At 39.6% G+C, this 19,266-nt stretch overlaps 1 protein-coding gene and 1 non-coding gene across 9 annotated transcripts in view; one reads left to right on the top strand and one right to left on the bottom strand.

The window, feature by feature from the left end:
* ACP3 (acid phosphatase 3) overlaps positions 1-19,266 on the top strand; it is a 59,603-nt gene that overhangs the window by 28,922 nt on the left and 11,415 nt on the right. For 2 of the 8 annotated variants that reach the window (XR_013361263.1, XM_077865178.1), the window contains exon 10: positions 414-583. Coding sequence is in view for 4 of the 8 variants with exons in the window: in XM_077865178.1 (XP_077721304.1) it covers positions 414-583 (170 nt within the window). In the remaining 4 variants the exon portion in view is untranslated. Of the gene's footprint in view, positions 1-413; positions 584-1,463; positions 3,181-11,484; positions 16,690-17,708; positions 17,854-19,266 lie in introns of those variants that run through there. The other 6 variants (XR_013361261.1, XR_013361262.1, XR_013361260.1 and 3 more) reach the window with 6 other exon arrangements.
* On the bottom strand, positions 18,070-18,177 carry LOC144294438 (U6 spliceosomal RNA). Its single transcript, XR_013361818.1, has one exon. It is a non-coding gene; the product is annotated as a U6 spliceosomal RNA (small nuclear RNA).

The raw sequence follows: 19,266 nt of genomic DNA, 5'->3' as shown, positions 1-19,266 counted from the left end.
ATCCTGAGAGGAAAAGAGAGAATGAAGCAAATAAGAATCATGAAGGAGAGAGAATAGGAGAAAGAAAACCCAACACCCCGTCTGTCCCCCACTTCTTACTCAAAGGCTCATCATATCACCCCCAACTCCCCTAGTCATCACCTCTCCGCTCCCTTTCAGAATAAGCATCCTGGTCCCCACCTCTTTTGCCCCTGTTTATCTAACAAACCAGCCCTCCCATTTCCACCCTCTGGGTCTGACCCACCTGCCCCAGTCTCCCTATTCCCACACCTAACTTAGCTAATATCTACTCGTTCCTGTAAATTCTTCTCCTCGTCCTACAGCTGTCATGTTACAGGCCAGGCGGGAAAAAAATCCAATGGCAGTTCCACAACACAAAACTAACAGCCCTGTCTTCTACCTTCCTCCACCAGGGAGTACTTCGTAGAGATGTATTACCGGAATGAGACCCAGCACGAGCCATATCCTCTCACACTGCCAGGCTGCACTCCCAGCTGTCCTCTGACAGAGTTTGCTGAGCTGGTTGCCCCTGTCATCCCCCAAGACTGGTCCACGGAGTGTATGACCACGAGCAATGACCAAGGTACTGAGGATATTATGGATTAGTGTGCATGCAGAGCTCTGCAAAAAGGCACAATACCCTCTCTCCAGGCAGATGGTAGCTTTAAGAGTATAACTTGGCCATCACCCCCAGCTTTGAGAGAAATGGGTTTGGGATGATAATTGTATGTTTCAGGGACCCCTGATTTCAGTCAATTCCTATCTCTCCATGAAGCCCTGCCCCCACCTGCCTAAACCTTAACTTGGTAGTTTTTTTCAGTGTTAACAGAAAAGGGCCTCAAGTCAAATATAATCAGAGATAAGACTTAGATCAAAGTTTGTGGGGCTGCCATGAGCTATTATGATTAACCCCATAGAAACTTTTGGTTGTTTTTGTTTTTTGTTTTTTAAGAACTCCCAGATATCACTTGAGTAGGATTAAATGAGGTAGTTCTTTTAGTGTCTGAAGTGAAAGGGATTTTTTTTTTTTAAGATTCATTTATTTATTCATGAGAGATACAGACTGAGAAAGAGAGGCAGAGACAGGCAGAGGGAGAAGCAGGCTCCCTACAGGGAGCCCGACACAGGACTCAATCCCGGATCCCAGGATCATGACCCGAGCCTAAGGCAGGCACCCAACCCCTGAGCTACCCAGGCATCCCTGAGGTGAAAGAGATTTTAAACAAAATCTACACTCTAGAGTGAGAGCAAGGAAGGGAAGAAGTTAATTCTAGGCAAATAGGCAAAGGACCAGCTTGTCTATCAAGTTCCAGCCTTCTCACAAGGAGAGGCAGAGAAATGCATACAGTGGAGCAATCAAGAGAAATCATCTACAGTGGGAAACTGGTACTATCTTCTTATATTTATGTTAAAACATATTGGGTAGAAAAGCTGAAAAGTAAATACCTCTTTGTATCCTTTAGCCCTGGAAAATCCATGTTACTTTTGAAGAAACCAAAAGCAAACTTACCAGAAAACTTTGCTGTATACAATATATACGGCAGCTCTTGGAGTGCAGACATCATAACAATTAAGTAATTTTATTTAGACATACAACACATCAGAGATGCATGAGTGGTTTCTCTTGAAGATGGTAAGAGATGTTGAATCTGGAGTTGAGATAAGAGAGAAAGTATGATGACACATATCAAACTGGAACAAAATTAGAAATGTGAGAATGTTCTAAATGCCTCCAAGATCAAAACTTACCAGCATGTTGGAAGTATGGCTGTGATAGCTGCTCTGAGGACAAAAGGAATGTGTAAGGCTTTGATCCTGAGATCTTCAGAAAACCTAAGCAAGCTCACATGTCCTGCTGAAACTACTCCCTATACAAGAAGAAATCATGTTCAAATGACACTCTTTAGAGTCCTATAGATTTAAGGAGTGGCAGATGCAACACATCTAGAGAACACCGTGCTACGTTACTATTACAGATAAAGATGAAATGGTTTCTAGAGATGGTTTCTACTGGATGCCAGAGTCCAGAGCAAAGCCATTCCCTCTCCTTGTGGGTCATGGGGTGACCGACAGGAGACCGTGATTCATACATTTATTTGTATTATTTTTTTTCCCAAGTAACTATTTGTCCTCAGGGCTACCATCTAATTACTCTTCCTCCCCCATGCATGTAACTTTCTTCCAGCAGTAAGCCAAATGTAAAATAGTGAATAAAGTCACTAGTAGGGAGTTCAAAAACATTACTTTTATGATGAATTTTGAAAAGTGTGTGTGTTTAATCAGAATAAAATTCCTGAAGGGCAGATTTTAGGGGCTTTTTTTTTTTGTTTGTTTGGGAATTTTATTATAATGTTACCGGAGGAAAAATATTCGTGTAAAGAAGAATGATTTTGACTGACTTAGATGAATATTTTACATTGAAAATGTATTTAGTTTGGACCTGACTTCTTCAGAAAAAGGCTAAGCTGATGGATGGCTCTGCTTCATCTATTAAGGTGGAACTTGCAAGAAAACATCCTTGGAAAATGTACAATGTAGTGGGGAGGAAAAAAGATACATATTACACAGAATAACAAGGGTTATATCTTTTTTTTTTAAGATTTTATTTATTTATTTATTCATGAGAGACACAGAGAGAAAGGCAGAGACACAGGCAGAGAGAGAAGCAGGCTCCACGCAGGGATCCCGTTGTGGGACTGGATCCCGGGACTCAAGGCTCATGCCCTGGGCCAAAGGCAGGCGCTCAACCGCTGAGCCACCCAGGCGTCCCAACAAGGGTTATATCTTATGACTTCAAGGTTTCTGTTGGACAAGAGTTAACTGGATTCAGAGGGAGGGAGGCAGTAAGGAATGTCAGAAAGGGCTACCCTATAGAAGGTAACAGCTGCACCTTCTGAAATCGGTTTGGATGGGAGTTTCTAATGGTATAGTACAAGGTTCTAGAAAGCTATTTATCAAATGTCTTTGTGTCTTGAACCTGGAAAGGGTAGGGGAGTTAGCAGAAGATTTTGGGTCCAAGGAGATTCCTGCAGGTTTCCCTCAAGGGGCCAATTATAATAAGATGAAATATCATCTCCACAAGAGCAAGGGTTTTTATCTGTTGTGTTCTCTCTTATATGTGTCCTCGGAAATACTTGTGCCTGACATGGATTAGTGCTCAATAAATATTTGCTCAAGGAATGTTTAAATTATTTACCTTTCCTCCCTGAACCTACTGTCTCTATCTTGATTAGCAACAATACCCAGTAACCTGGTGGTTACTTTTGATCCCATCCTCTCTTTTTTTCTCCACAGCCAATTCATCACCTCCTCTTATCAAACCTAGTTTAGAGTGTTTATAAAATTCTTTTCCTCAAGACACCAGCACCAGGGTGCCCGGGTGGCTTAGTTGGTAAAGTGTCTGCTTTCTGCTCAGGTCATAATCCCAGAGGCCTGGAGTTGGAGCCGCATGTCGGGCTCCGTGCTTAGCGGATAGTCTGCTTCTCCTTTGCCGCTTACCCCACTCGTGCTCTCACTCTTCCTTCACTCACTCTCTCAAATAGATAAAATCTTATGGGGAAAAAAAAGACACCAGTATCAACAATTCAATATTCAAATAGAGTGAAACGAATTACAAAATATGTTAATAAAAAGAAGACGTAGGGATTGTTGTGCTGGATCCAGCCCATACCAATCTCAAACGTGGAATATGTACATCCCTTCCTGACTCTGAGTTCAAAGATTTGACTTTGATAGTGTGAAATTGGTCATAATGTCAAAGCAGGAGCCTTTTCACCACAGAAATCAGCCTATGCCACAAATCAATGTCTGTCTGTCTGTCTGTCTCTCTCTCTCAAAATAAATACACCTTTAAAAATAAATAAATAAATGTTCAATCCCTCGTACTTAGCCTAATTTCTTCATGGTGAGCCCCAGATATCAGAAACCTAGAACCCAAATGTTTGGGGCACCTGGGTGGCTCAGTGGTTGAGCATCTGTCTTCCTCAGGTTGTGATCCTGGGCTCCTGGGGATTTGAGTCTCACATCGAGCTCCCCACAAGGAACCTGCTTCTCCCTCTGCCTATGTCTCTGCCTCTCTCTTTCTGACTCTCATGAATAAATTAAATAAAATATTTTAAAAAAAAGAACCCAATCATTCAATAAGTAGGAGAGAGAAGCTATGAATGAATGAGCCTCAAATGTGACTGTGCTATAAAGACCCAGTCACAGACTACATTTACATATGTATATTCCAGTATGTCTGTGTTATTTGATCTGTTTTCAGCATAGTCATCTTGGCATTTTCTTGTTCCCTCATTGCTGGGTAGTGCCTCTGTTCAATGATACCCCTTCTAGAACCTTCCCTCCCTCAGAGAGAAGGCCAGTTACAGCACCTGTTTCTCATTCTTGTTGTCACTATCATCAGTTTCCCGGGACATGTGTCATCATTCATTAATGACATTGGGAATTTGCTTTGGTATACACCAGCTCACTCCTCACTCCCACTCCTGTCCTCGATGTAGGCAATTCTGACATCCTAATAGTGGCCCATCCCATACCCTGCCCACCACAGCAATATCCAACCCTAGATTAAAACAACCATAGTTTCTGCATTCTGGTCAGCTAAGTGGAACAGAAGCCTATTGTTATTATTTCAAATTATGAATGTTGAAATTTCTGTTCCAATCCCAGCTGGATCTTTCAACACTGCTTAGCAAATAAATGTATTCACCCTTACTAGACTCTTTTCTTATATTCTACAGGAAAGCCTTGTTATTTCCCCAAAACTTGTAATTCCATCTTGGCTTCTTTAATTCTTATGAGACGTCCTGAGGGGAGCAAGATATTCCATTGAAAAGTCTTTTAGGGGATTCCTGGGTGGCTCAGCGGTTTGGCGCCTGCCTTTGGCCCAGGGCATGATCCTGCAGTCCCGGGATCGAGTCCATATCAGGTTCCCTGCATGGAACCTGCTTCTCCCTCTTCCGGTGTCTCTGCCTCTCTCTGTGTATGTCTCTCATGAATAAATAAATAAAATCTTTTTTTTAAAAAAAGTATTTTAGGTTCTCCTGTCACTACCTCAAAATATCTTAGCCTTAACCTGCCTTCCCTGTGCCCCTCCCCCCTCACAGGAAAACATATTCCTCCCTGAGTAACCTAACTCCTTTCCTCATGCATATGCTCCCACTCCTCATCTCTTGGAACCTCAGTGAATCTTAGCTTCATTTTCTTCCTCTGCACTGGCTCCCTTCTACTATGAACATGCCCAAATCACTCATCAAAGAACAGCTTTAAGTGCCTGCTCTCACTCTCTTCAATCCTAATTTTCTTGAACTAATCATTTGAATTCTGTATTTCTTCATCTTTCACTCCTGAGCTATTTGAAAAAATGATGTTCTTCCTTCCATCTCTCTTTGGAAATATCCCTTTTGAAAGTCATTGATGCTTAATTCAGCAACCTGTCTTCCTTTTCTTGCCAATATCATGTATCCCCATTTTATAGAGAAGAAAACCAAGCCTCAGAAAATAACATGACTTAAGTGGTAGAGTCAGGATTCAAGCCTCACATTCTCCAACACCATATTTCTACTGTATCATCTTCCCTTTCCATCACACACTGGTTTGTTGACTACCCCCTGGGACAGATTCCCAGAAATTAAATTAGTGAGTCAAAGTATATGAATATTTAATAAACAGTAGCTATTTTTTGAGCACTTATTATGTACCCAATAGTGCCTATGGAGGAGGTGTTAAATCTGCTGAGGAAACAGCAGTAAGACAAGAAAATTGTCCCCATATGACCTGGACCCCTTGGCAATGGTGAAAGGAGGTAGGCAAGGAAGACAGGGAGATAAAGAATTAAACAAGCCCTAACAGTTAAGTGTGGTGAATACTATTATAAAGGACATATGGGAAAGACAATTAATTAGCTTACATCTAAGGGGTCAGAGAAAGCTTTTCTTTCTTTCTTTCTTTCTTTTTTTTTTTTTTTTAGAGAAGGCTTTTCAAAGGGGGTAATGTTTAAAGCCTGAAGGAGAGAAGGAATGAGCTGGGTGACTGGAGGTGAAGAAAGAGGAAAATGTTACAAACAAAAGAGAGAAAATATATAGAAACCCAAAGGCTAGAGACAGCATGGGGCATTTTAGGAATTAGGAGTATGTCTGGTTAGAGCGCAAAGACTCGGAGGAGGCTGGCATTAAGTGTTTCAGGTCAAGAGGAGTAGTGCTGGACATTAAAGGTCTTAGGCAGATAGAGGTCCCTGGGTGGTTCAGTTGGTTAAGCATCTGTCTTCGGCTCAAGTCATGATCCCAGAGTCCTGGGATCAAGCCCATATTGGGCTCCTTGCTCAGTGTAGAGTTTGCTTCTCCCTCTCCCTCTGCCCCTCCCCCTGTTCCTGCTCCTCTCGCTTACTCTCAAGTAAATAAAACCTTTAAAAAAAAAAAAAGGTTTTCGGCAGAGGACATATGATGGGACTGGCTTCTTATTTTAGAAAGCCCTCTGCCCTCCGTGGGGAGAACGGATTGGAGAGCAGTGAGACTGAGGGCAGGGAGCATGGCTGGGAGGCTGGTTGCAGTAATCCAAGGATGAGTAGGAAGGCAGACTTACTCAAAAGGGAAAGAGGAAGAAGAGTAACAGCAAGAGGAAGAGGCTTTTAATACTTACTGCCAAAATAGTTTTCAGAAAACATTGTGCTAAGGAGCATCGGGTGGCTCAGTGGTTGAGCATGAGCCTTTGGCTCAGGTCATGATTCTGGACCCTGGGATCTAGTCCCACATCCCTTGCATGGAGCCTGCTTCTCCCTCTGCCTGTGTCTCTGTCTCTGTCTCTCTCTGTCTCTCTCTTTCGTCTCTCATGAATAAATAAATAAAATCTTTAAAAAAAAGTGCTAATTCACACTGCCTTTAGCAACTTTCCCATGTTCCTGTATGGAAGAGGGTTTGTCAGTCATTACCAGTCCTGTCTCTTCACAGTAAGATAAAACTGATCACTCCTTTTTCTCAGATTCTAGAATCTTACTCTGTCAAATTCACAAAATCCTTCAGAGTACAAACGAGTGTCTAATTTAAAAAATTAAGGAGACAGAGAATCGTAAGAGAGAGAATCTCTCCTGAGTCTGAGTCTTGTCTTTTTTTTTTTAAGATTGTATCTATTCATTTGGGACTGAGTAAGCGCAGGGGGAGGGGCAGAGGGAAAGGGACACAGACTCCCTGCCCAGCAGGGAACCCCATGCAGGACTCAGTCATGACCGGAGTCAAAGGCAGAAGCTTAACTGACTGAGCCACCCAGGTGCCCTCCTGAGTCTTTTCTATATTCTCAGACTCCCACCTCCTCCAGCCCCCTAAATGATCCTGTCCTAGTGCATTGTCTCTGGTGCCCTCACTCCACCCTCACCATGAACCAGTTTTACACAGGCCTCCCTCTCCTACACCCACAATCCATACAGAATTCTAGACCTGTGTTTTGCAGTTGCCCCGTGTTGTTTCTATGAGGATAAGAACCCATCTCAATCCTAAATTTAAAGGAAATTTATTATCTCCTCCACTCCAAAGTCTTCCTTTTAATATGCCTCCAATCTCAGTTCATAGCCTAATCATCTTCACCCAAAGTAGAACCCATGGGTGGCTGTGACTCTCCATTTCTCCTTTCCCAGCACATTTAGTGCATCCCAGAGCCTGTCAATTCTCCTTCAGGAGTACACTAGAGTTCCCTCATCCACACTATCAGGACCACACTTCCAGTGCTGAGCCCTCCATATCTTGTCAAAGGCATTTCTATAGTTACCAAGCCCATAGTGTCTCCACCATCCTGTCTTTCCCTGCAGTTATTTTCTTTTTTTAAACACAAATTGGGCCATGTCACTTCCATGTGTCATAATTGCTGCTGATTTTCACATGTCCCATGACAAACCAAACCTTCTAAGACCTAGGCCCCAACCTACCTATCTGGTCTCAACTCACCAGAAGCTATATTCCAGCCACATGCAACTGCTCATTATTTCCCAAACACACTCTTGTGCAACTCATTCGGTCTTATTTATTTCAAAGGCCAGTCAAATCTTAGCATTTTCTCAGAAGGCTTTCTAACCTCTTTCTCTTCTAAAAAGAAAGCTTTGTACTAATCTCAACTTTTTCTCCATTCCAATAGCAGGTCTGCTACACTTTTATTTTACTATTTCTCACATGATCTCATAATTGTCTATCTGGTTCTCCCACTAGATATTGATGATTCCAAAAGCAGGGATTATGGAACCCCAGAACCCAACACTGGCTTAGGCCAATAGCTGGCCTAGCTTATGGTGTATGCCCACTGCATGTCTAAGAAAGAATGAAGGAAGGAAAAAGATTGGGAAAGCATATTCCATGGGACCACTATGACAACATAGCCAATAAAAAATAATTGAAAATAAATTTCCAAATATAGAAAGTCATCCATGAACATTAATTTTAAAGAATCATTAGTCTCTGCTTTCTTCCCTCATTTCCATTTAGTTCTTTCATTCCTTCCTCAAGTCTGTTCAGTTCCCTCCACCTTTATATTAACTCCATTCACAGTGGTAATGGCACTTGTCCACCAGGATCTAACTTTATTAATAATCACCTTCTCATGATGCTAAGAGGCATTCTGACATCATGAGAAAAGCACTGAACTACAAATTGAGAACCTATGAGTTCTAGATTATTCTTTCCACAAATATTTATTGAGCACCTGCTAAGTGCCAGGTACTATTCTAAGTACCTGGAATACATTCATGAACAAAAGAGACAAAGATTTCTGCCCTCCTGAAACTTACATTCTATTAGAGGGAGAGAGGGATGGATAATAAATAATAAACATAATAAATACTTTGGAAGGTGAGGATCCCAAGTGCCAAGCTGGTGGTGAGTGTGGGAAAAGGGCATATTGGTTGCACCTTTAAATAGAAAACCTTCACTGAGAAGATGAGATTTGAGGGGCCCATGGGTGGCTCATTTGGTTAAGTGTCTGACTCTTGATTTCAGCTCAGGTCATGATCTCAGGATTATAGGATCAAGCCCTGCACTGGGCTCCATGTTCAGGGGGAGCCTTCTTCAGATTCTTTCCTTCTTCCCTTCCCTCTGCTCACTCTCTCTTTCTCACAAAATAAATTAATAAATAGATAAAATAGATAAAAGATGAGATTTGGGCAAAAAAGTGATGGAGTTACCTAAAGCAGAGATTCATGAGAAGAACATCTAGGTGACTGTAGCAACTATAGCAAAGGCAATAAATGGGTGTGTGCCTGGCATGTCTAAGGAACAACAGGAAGGCCTGTGTGGCCAAAAGAGAGTAAGTGAAGGTGGTAGGAGGGTAAAGGAGGGTAGTAGGAGAGGAAATCTAAGAGGTGAATCAGGCCAGATGTTGTAGAACTTCACAAACTGTTATCATTAGGACTTTGGCTTTCATTCTGAATGAGATGAACATTCATTGCAGACTTTAAGTAGAGGAGTATCATGATTTGACTTGAAGTCATTTGGCTTCTGTGTTGAAAATAGATTGTAGAGGAGAGAGGACAGCAGCTAGGGAACAAGTCAGGGGAATGTTGTAGCAATTCTGGCAAAAAATGATCATGGTTCAAAACAAGGTGGTGGTAGAGAAAAGGAGAAGTCATTGGTTTCTGGATATAGTTTTTGGTAGAACCAATAGGATTTCCTGACAGATTGATAAAGAATGTGAGAAAAAGAGAGGAGTCAAGGAAAATTCCAAGACTTTGGGACTGAGACACTAGAAGAAGAAAGTTTCCATCAACTGAAATGGGGAAGACTGCAGTTAGAATATAGTTTGGGGAAGGAGAGGGCACAAGGGAACTAGGAGTTGACTTATTGAGATTGAAATGCCCATTGAAATGTGTCCAAGGAAATATGTCAAGTATTTGGATATATGAGTCTTGAGTTTGGGGAAGATTTCAAATTGGAAGTCATTAGTGAACAGATAGTTTTTAAAATCATGAGACTGATAAGCTCACATATTCCAACCCAAATACAATTAATTATCTTCTTATCCTTAACCAAATTATCTAATCTCTCTACTTTTTTTTTTCATCTCTACAACAATAAGTTTAGGTTAAATAAGTGATTTTCACTTGTGTTCCATGGAGCACTAGGGCTTCTGTAGACAGAGCTGCCAGGATCAGAGATATGTTTGCTCTCCCACTGCCTAAGCCAACAAGCAATTCTTTTTCTTTCTTTCTTTCTTTCTTTCTTCTTTCTTTCTTTCTTTCTTTCTTTCTTTCTTTCTTTCTTTCTTCCTTCCTTCCTTCCTTCCTTCCTTTCTTTCTTTCTTTCTTTCTTTCTTTCTTTCTTTCTTTCTTTCTTTCTTTCTTTTTGCAATTCTTTATTTTTACAATGAAGATCAGACATACATTTAGAGATGGTACAACATGATATTTATGATGTATACAGTATCATGGACTAGGGTGTGTGTGTAGGGTAACTTTCCAGATGAAATAATGAATAGCATCTCATAAAAAATAACCCCATATATCTCCCCATGATTGGTCAGCTATCAAAGGGATATGTGCAAATAAAGGTACAGATTGGCAGTAGTACACAGTTATCCTAAAAATGCTTACCATTGTTGACATGTACTCAAAGTTTCCTCTCTAAAAGATATTTGCTAGAAATCAAATCCAGAAACTAAAAGATGATATTCAATTTCTTTTAGACCCAATTAATGATGGTTTTTCCTTTGACCTTGAGACCATAAACAATCGATCATTTTAATTGTATAAAAATGCATGAAGTTATGTTGGGAAAGGACCTTAGAAATACTTCAGTCAAAAAAAAAAAAAAAAAGTGGAGTGCCTAGGGGCTCAGTAGCTTAAGCATCTAACTTTGGCTCAGGTCATGGTCTCAGGTTCCTGGGATCCAGCCCTGTGTCAGGCTCCCTGCTCAGTAAGGAATCTGCTTTTCCCTCTCCCTCTGCTCCTCCCCCTACTTGTGGTCTCTTGTCTGTCTCTCTCAAGTAAATAAGTAAATCTTTTATTTATTTAATGTATTTTTTTAAGATTTCATTCATTTATCTGAGAGAGAGAGAGAGAGAGCATGAGCGAAGAGGCAGAGGGGAAGGGAGAAGCAGACTCCCTGCTGAGGAGGTAGCCCAACAGGGGGCCAGATCCCAGGACTCCTGAGATCATGACCCAAGCCAAAGGCAGATGCCCAATCAACGGAGCCACCCAGGCACCCCTAAATAAAAAAATCTTTTTAAGAAAGAAAGAAAGATTTCAATTACTCTCCCTTTATAGTGGAGCTGAGGCCCAAAGGTCAAATGTCATGCCAGAACCAGAACCTAGGTCATCTCCTGACTCTAGTCTAGTAATCTTATCAATACACTATGCTGATTTCAAGGTTCCTTCAGAAATGTCACTGAAAGTTTACAATTAAGGCACTGATGATGTATGATCTTCCTATTTTCCTCATCTATTAATTTTACAATCTTTATACTTTCCTAATCCATTAATTTTACATTAATGCTCTTGCAATTTTTCCACAGTTCTAAGAGTCTACCTTGCTGTTGCCTTTTGCCTGGTGTCTGGTGTCCTAGTGGTGCTGCTGTTTACCCTCCTCCGCCACGGGCCCTGCTGGCAGAGAGACCCTTATCGGAACATCTGAACAGATGGCTGAAGGAGGGTGGACACACCCGACTGACCTCCTGTGATGCCTCATTCAAAAGACAGGCTTTCACCGTGTGGACATCACCCCATCCACTCCCTTCTCTTTTAGCCTGTCTGGAGCAGGGTCTGAACTTACAGTGACCCAGGGACTGATGAATGAACCCCAGGTTACTTGGTCAGGTCTCCTGACCTCCTGACTCCTCATTGTAGTGCAGGCTTCTCATTCGGCTCGAAAGAGGCTCTTTCACAAAGGATAGTTGTATTCTCTGGCATGGATGTTCAGAAAAAAGAAGAAATCAAACTCCAATGAGCCTTTTGCCTGCAAAGAGCAAAAGGTTACAGTGTGTGACAGAGACATAGATTAAAGAAGACTGGATAATGAGGACAATTAAACTAGAAGTAGTATCATGTAGGATGATTCTTAAGAAGTAAGACCTAATTAGAAGGTATAAATAAATTATTTCTTTAGCCTTTAAGTAGGTGTAATACAAACACGTACACATTCCTGAAAAGAACCTCCTACACAGTGTTTGGTAGCTAACAGATTTTTGTATGTGTATGTATACTAACACACATGCATATACATAACTGTGTTGAAACTGTGTTGACACAGTTTCTGTCATTCTCAGAAACTGTAATATCAACTACTGCAATTATAGCTCAGGTCATTTTCCCCACAACTTCTAAAATGGGGAATAACTAGAGAACCCATGCAGCCATGTTTCTTTTTTTTTTTTTTTTTAACGTCTACCATCATCAGACCTAGATATTTTTATAGTTCCAGTTTCTTTATTTCATTCAAAAAGAGATTTACTTTGATGGAAACTCTTCATGACCCATCTCTTAGTCTCAGGAATCTTCCTCTCCCTTTGGACTCCACAACTTTCTCTTGTTAAACTTCAAGCACTTACCTGTACCACTTTCTACATAATTCTTACTGAGCCAAGGCTATTACAAAAAAATAAAAAAAGAAGGGAGTTGTGTTCTCTTGCCTAGCAACTGCTACTGCCTCCCATAACATAAAAGGCACGTAGGCAAGGAAATGCAAGATCTGGTTTCATCCTCAAGCTGGGAAAGGGAAAAAACATCTATAGCAAGTAAGAACAAAGGACAAATTACTGTCTTCCTAAAGTAGCCAGCCATATTAGTAATGAGACCAGAACATCTTATGCTGATAAGTGATGAGATTTGAAAATAGAAGTAGAAAATAGAACTGTAAGTAATGGATTTTCTCACTTATTTAACAAGCCTTGATAGAACACCTACTATTTGCTTATTGCTGGCCTAACTGCTAAATTGCACATCCCTAATGTGATTATTAATGTGTTTGGCCCCAACAACAGCCCTTATACAGTTGATAGAATGTAAAAGTAAAAGCTTTCACAACCTTTCCCTAATATTATCTTTTAATACTGTCAATGGCTAAAAAGACCTCTACTTTCTACTGTTTCTGGATTTTTTTTTAATATCCCCCATTTCTCTTCTTCTACCATTTCTTAATTATTGTAAAGAAAGCTCTGACTCCCACCTTAGTGGTTTCTTTTACCTTCCACAGAGCTACTCAGTTAATAAACACTGTAATTGTTTTTCATAGTTCATGTCAGAGTGAAAAATCACAAGTGATAAATGATCTATAATGATAAAGCAGAGAACACAAATGCACTGTAACATTCCTCAGGAAATAAGCTAATCATCCAACTTCAAAAGAAAAATATGCAAATTCTCTCTACTGATAAAAGTGACCTTTTCAGATGGGTCAGGGAAGCTCAGTTGACATGAGGACAAATATTGTTTGAAAGATAACTGCTGGATTGAGATAACTTCTGCTCTGAAATGTATTCCCCACATTTGAATCACTGTAGAGGTCTTTGAACAGGATGAGAATAATGTAGTAATTACCACATCAATGTAGGAAAATGCCCTAACAAAAAATATGATCAGTATATATGTAGAAAATTCTAACAAAGTTGTAGATAGGGAATTCCCAACTAGAATGGCATTGTGTAAAGAAAGTATTAAGAGAATATGAATATAAAAAGAATAACTTATGGTAATAGTAGAGTACAAGATTTGGAGGCAAACATTTTATTGGAAGTCATTCAACTAACAAAACTTTTTTTTTTTTAAGATTTTATTTATTTATTCATGAAAGACACAGAGAGAGGCAGAGACACAAGCAGGCTCCATGAAGGGAGCCCTACGTGGGACTCAATCCTGGGTCTCCAGGACCACACCCTGGGCCGAAGGCAGCGCTAAACCGCTGAGCCACCCGGGCTGCCCAACAAACCTCTTTTATATTAGGCATTTCTTCTCCTTGAAGTCAGTGATGTTCCCTATTCTCCCAACTTCCTATTCTCATTCTGTTTCGTTCTAGTACTGCTAGCATTGATCCTTCCTTTATCGCCAGGGAAGTTTTTTGATAAGTGAAAGCCAAAATGATAGTTTTCTCCTTCAAAACGCTATAGAAAATTCATTTGAGTAGTAATGGTTGTGTATTACATTTTGGTGCTTTATTCCAGGACTGTCTAATAGAAACATAATGCAAGCCACAAATGAGGACCACATAAGGGATTTAAAAATTCTAATAGTACATTATATAAAGGTAAAAATAAACATAAAATTAATTCTAATAAAATTTATTTGACCCAGTACACTAAAAAAAGTCACTTCAACATGTAATTAATATTCTTAACATTATTAATGAGGTATTTTTCAGGGTTTTTTGGAGTAAATACTTGAGATCTAATGTGTATTTACCCCTACAGCACATCTCAATTTGGACTAGTTACATGTCAAATTCCAGCAACCATATGTGACTGGAGGCTACCATATTGGGCAATTACAACTAGATGACAAACTTCTTGAAGCAGAAAGAATGTTTTGGTTTGTTGTTTTGTTTTATTTCTAAAGGTTTTTTTTTTAAGATTTTTTTAAAATTTATTTTATCCATGAGAGACACACAGAGAGAGAGAAGCAGAAGCAGGCTCCACAGGGAGCCTGATGTGGGACTCGATCCCATGACTCCAGGATCAAGCCCTGGGCTGAAGGCAGGTGCTAAACCGTTGAGCCACCCAGAGATCCCATTTTGTTTTGTTTTTAATTTGTAAGGTTCACTTTCAAGTGAAGAAATGAAAGTCATCTTTCTTATATGTCTGTATCTTACTGTTTTTGTATATGTGCTGAATTGATCAAGGATTTTTCTGAAATGTTTTATTTGCAGATATGTCTTAACAGCAGCACCCTAGACTTTTTCCAAAACCAAACTATACTAAATGAACTAGTTCTTCTTTAAAATGTCTAAAGAAGGAATCTAACAACACAATTAGAATATAAGTACTGCTAGATTGGGGGATGGATGCCTTTTAAATTTTTTGTTAAATTTTTTAAAAAGATTTTATTTATTTGACAGAGAAAGCATGAGCAAGTGGAGTGGGGAAGGGAGAAGTAGGCTCCCCACCAAGCAGGGAAGCTGATGCAGGGCTCCATCCCAGGACCATGGGATCATGACCTGAGCCAAAGGCAGATTCTTAACTGACTGAGCCACCCAAACATCTCTGAATTTTTTATTAAATTCTTTGTTACAAATAATTGTATTTAAAACAAAAATAAATTCAGGTAATACAGAAGGGTATAAAATACAAGGTAAAAGGCCTTTCTACCCACTTCCATTCATCAGGGGCAATCCTGTCAACAATATCTGCTTTTAGTTCTTCTAGAAACTAGCATGAATTTTATGAGCTATACTTACACTTAGATTTTCTGAAATTTCACACACAATTATAACACATGGTGTCTTCTTTCTTGTAGTATTTTTTTCATTTTCTTGAAGGAATTTTTTAAAGGCTACTTGAACACTAAGCTTTCTGATTCTGACATGTATGTTTTGACCTCCATTTACCCATCAATCAGCAAGGTATACATTTTCAGGTTGAAAATCATTTTGCCCCAGAATGTGAATGCAGTATTTTGTTGTCTTCTAACTGCTGATAAGAAGTCTGATTGGTATCATTCTCATCCAATGTAATTGTTCTTTTTTTCTGAAAAAAAAATTTTATTTTCCTTTTTTTCTAAATCTTTTTAAGATATTCTTTTTATCCATGAAGTTCTGAAATTTCACTAGGATGTATGTAGGTGTGGGTATTTGTTTTCTAATTATATGTGGCTTACACATGTCTTTGACTCAAGAAAACCGTATTCTTGAACTTGAATTTCCTGGGTCTATCCTTCAACTTCAAACTTCAAAAAATTACATTTTTTCTACCTTTTAATTTTATTTCTCTGCATTTTAGGAAATTTTATTTTCCAGAACACTAATTTAGTCTTCAGCACATTATTCTTTTTTTTTTCTTCTAAGAATACTTTCCTATTCATTGATTTTTCCTTTTTTTACAATGGCCACTTCCTATTTTATGATGAAACTTTAAGAATCTGACTTGGAATTTTTTCAAGTTCTCTTCTGCTCCGTAAATTATTTCTGTTTTCTCTGGGCTCAGATGTTTGAATTTATTAATCTTGGACTTTCTCTTTCATCCTCTTTTTCTCAGATTTTCATGAATCATAATCCACAAGTGAAGAAGTCTGTGGATTAGTAGGGATGACTGGTCTTGATTTCCCTATTAGTCATATATATCTGTTTTCCCAACAAATATCCTCTTGAATAACTACATTAAAAGTCTCTTTCACTTGGAATATTACTTAGACATCAAAAAGAATGAAATCTTGCCATTTGTAACAACATAGATGGAGTTAGAGTATATTATGCTAAGTGAAATAAGTCAGTCAGAGAAAGACAAACCATATGATCTCACTCATATGTGGGATTTAAGAAAGAAAACAGATAAACATATGGGAAGGGGGCAAAGAGAAAAGGGAGAGAGGGAAACAAGCGATAAGAGACCCTTAACAATTAAGAACAAAGAGGCTTGATGGAGGGGGATAGGCTAGATGGGTGATAGGTATTATGATGAGCCCTGGGTGTTGAATTCAGAATCACTGAATTCTACTCCAGAAACCAATATTGCACTGTATTTTAACTACCTAAAATTTTTTAAACTTAATAAAAGAATTCTAATTTTGTTTGCTAATTGCAACCTCTTCATCATCTCTGAGTCAGTCTTAATTGATTGTCTTTTTTCCCCAAGTATGGGTTATGTTTTCCTGTTTCTTTGAATATAGAGTAACTTTGGATTGTGTCTTAGACATTGTAGATATGTTGTAGAGACTCTGGATTCTATCATGTTCCTCTACAAACATTTTTTTTTTCTTACGCGGTTAGTTAAATTAGCTAAAATTAAACTGCAGACTGTCTCCCCTACAATGGACAACAGCTCAAATATCACTTCAATTATTTTAACCTAAATTAGGCTACTTGGAGTCTTCCCTCTATATGATTAGTTAAGCTATGGGGGTCAGCCACAGAGTCTGGGGAGAGTTTATATAAATATCTTGGGGTTACTCCTTTCTGGCTTTCACTTTGGGGGCATTTCCCTTTCACTTTTAAGAGCTATGGATGCCCCCAAATTCTGTCCTCTGGTAAGACTATGTCTTGTTTTGTTCTCCTGCATTTTAACCATCTATCCCCATGCTCTGCCCTTGCATGGCACAGACTTTAGCCTACACTCAGGTTAAAGGTTGTTCAAACAAACAAACAATAACAAAAAAAGCTAACAGCTATTCCCTTTTTCCAAATGCTGAATTTCCCCCAGAATCTGCCTGCTTTTGATTGCTCCCAAGTACTGTAATTAGTTGTATTTTCTATTTTTCCCAGAGTTTATCGTTTGTATCGGTGAAAGTTAGTCTGATAGGAACATAATGATTGTCAGAAGTGAATGCTGTCATTCTAATGAGAAAGCCTGGTTTCAATTTCTGTGTAAGGATGATAGTTACAGCATCAGGCGCCCAAGTAGTGTTTGTGGGCAGGAAAGTGGCAAGTCAGCCAACAGACATATCAAAAAAATAAATAAGTAAAGAGTCTTTACTTTTGGCTGGGTGACTATTTCAGTGTATACATCTCCTGGGTGGAATGACCTTAACTTTAAAAAGTTTTCCCTCCAAGTCTGTGATAAGTCCTGAGTTATCTCAACATTTATTGTTTCTCCCTCAGGGCACAGCAGCCACACGAGGAGGCCTCCCAAATGAGCACCCTCTTTCCACAAACAGCACTCCTCCAAGATTTTATCTGGGAGGCAGCCACTCCATATATGGAGGAAGGAGTAGGATGTGCAGCTGATGGAGAATGCATTCTTTATGTAGGTATCCTGACAAGTCCTCCACAGTTCCCTAATGCTCTATGTGATGAGCAAAGGTCCAGCCTCCTCTGTGGCTCCCTCAGAAAGAACCACATTCATCTCTTGTGGGTATGACTACAATTTCCCCGTTTTTGACTTCTTCATCAGTTCAATCCTATCTGCTTATCTTTGAAGAATTTTTCAAAATACCTGACCTGCCACTGTCACTCTCTGCAGCACTGTTATGATTTCATTCCTTTTTTACGTATCATCCTTGCGAGAGGGGCCATGCTAATCTTCTCTGTATCGTTCCAATTTTAGTATATGTGCTGCCGAAGTGAGCATGATTTCATTCCTTTTTTAAAGAAATATTTTATTTATTTATTTGAGAGAGAAAGAGAGCGAGACTGCACAAGCAGGAGGAGAGGCAGAGGGAGAGGGAGAAGCGGGCTCCCTAATCAGCAGGGCTTAATCCTAGGATCCTGGGTCACGTGACCTGAGCCAAAGGCAGACACTTGAGCAGACCTGAGCCACCCAGGTGCCCCTCATTCTTATTTTTAACATCTTTTGTGTTACTGCAGGAAAACATTGGGAGGAAAGGAAATTAAGTGCAATGGGTCTTTTTTTCCCTAAACAGGAAACCTTGAGTTTGTTTTTCTCGCAAAAGGGTCTATAAGCGTGTCCATCAAAGTTAAGAAAGTTAGTCAAGCCATTCAGTAAAGAAGAAAGGAAAAGAGACGTAATGTTATGTATACAATTTAGTCTCACCAACATTTGCTAAGTGCCTGCTCTTAGAATGAAGTAGGGTCACTAGTTTCTCCCATATTTTTCAAAGGGTATCTTAGCTCAAGGAAAGGTTAATTACCATTGTGCCATTATTTGACATAGGGAATACAGTACTGAATTATTTATAGACCCTGCCTTTATAAAGCTCATGGATAAATAATTTCTTTAACTGGGTTTTTCTGATTTTACTAGCCTATATTATTTTTCCTTCATAATGTCTCAAGGACTTGATCCTTCCTTTATAGTGCTGTCATCAAATTTTGCCCTTCAGTACATGTCTGGTTTTATTTTTTTAATTATTTATTATTTGAGAAAGAGCAATAGAGAGAGAGCACAAGCAGAGGGAGAGGCAGAGGGAGAGGAAGAAACAGACTCCCCACTGGGCAGGAAGCCTAATGCGTGGCTCCATCCCAGGACCCGGGGATCATGACCTGAGCGGAAGACAGATGCTTAACCGAGTCACCCAGGTTCCCCATATGCCTGTTTTTAAACCATATGGTTTTCTCATCCTTCCAGTTAATTTTGCACAAAACATTCATATTCCCCTAAAGATAGCTGTAAAGGTCTGGACTGCTTGCCAAGAAGGGGCCTGGTGGGCCACCACAGTATCCTCCAATATGAGAAGCCTGAGAGCTTTGATGGCTGGTA

Source organism: Canis aureus, chromosome 22 (assembly GCF_053574225.1).
Source record: "Canis aureus isolate CA01 chromosome 22, VMU_Caureus_v.1.0, whole genome shotgun sequence".
Classification (NCBI taxonomy): Eukaryota; Metazoa; Chordata; class Mammalia; order Carnivora; family Canidae; genus Canis; species Canis aureus.
This window is presented reverse-complemented; position numbering and strand designations above follow the sequence as displayed.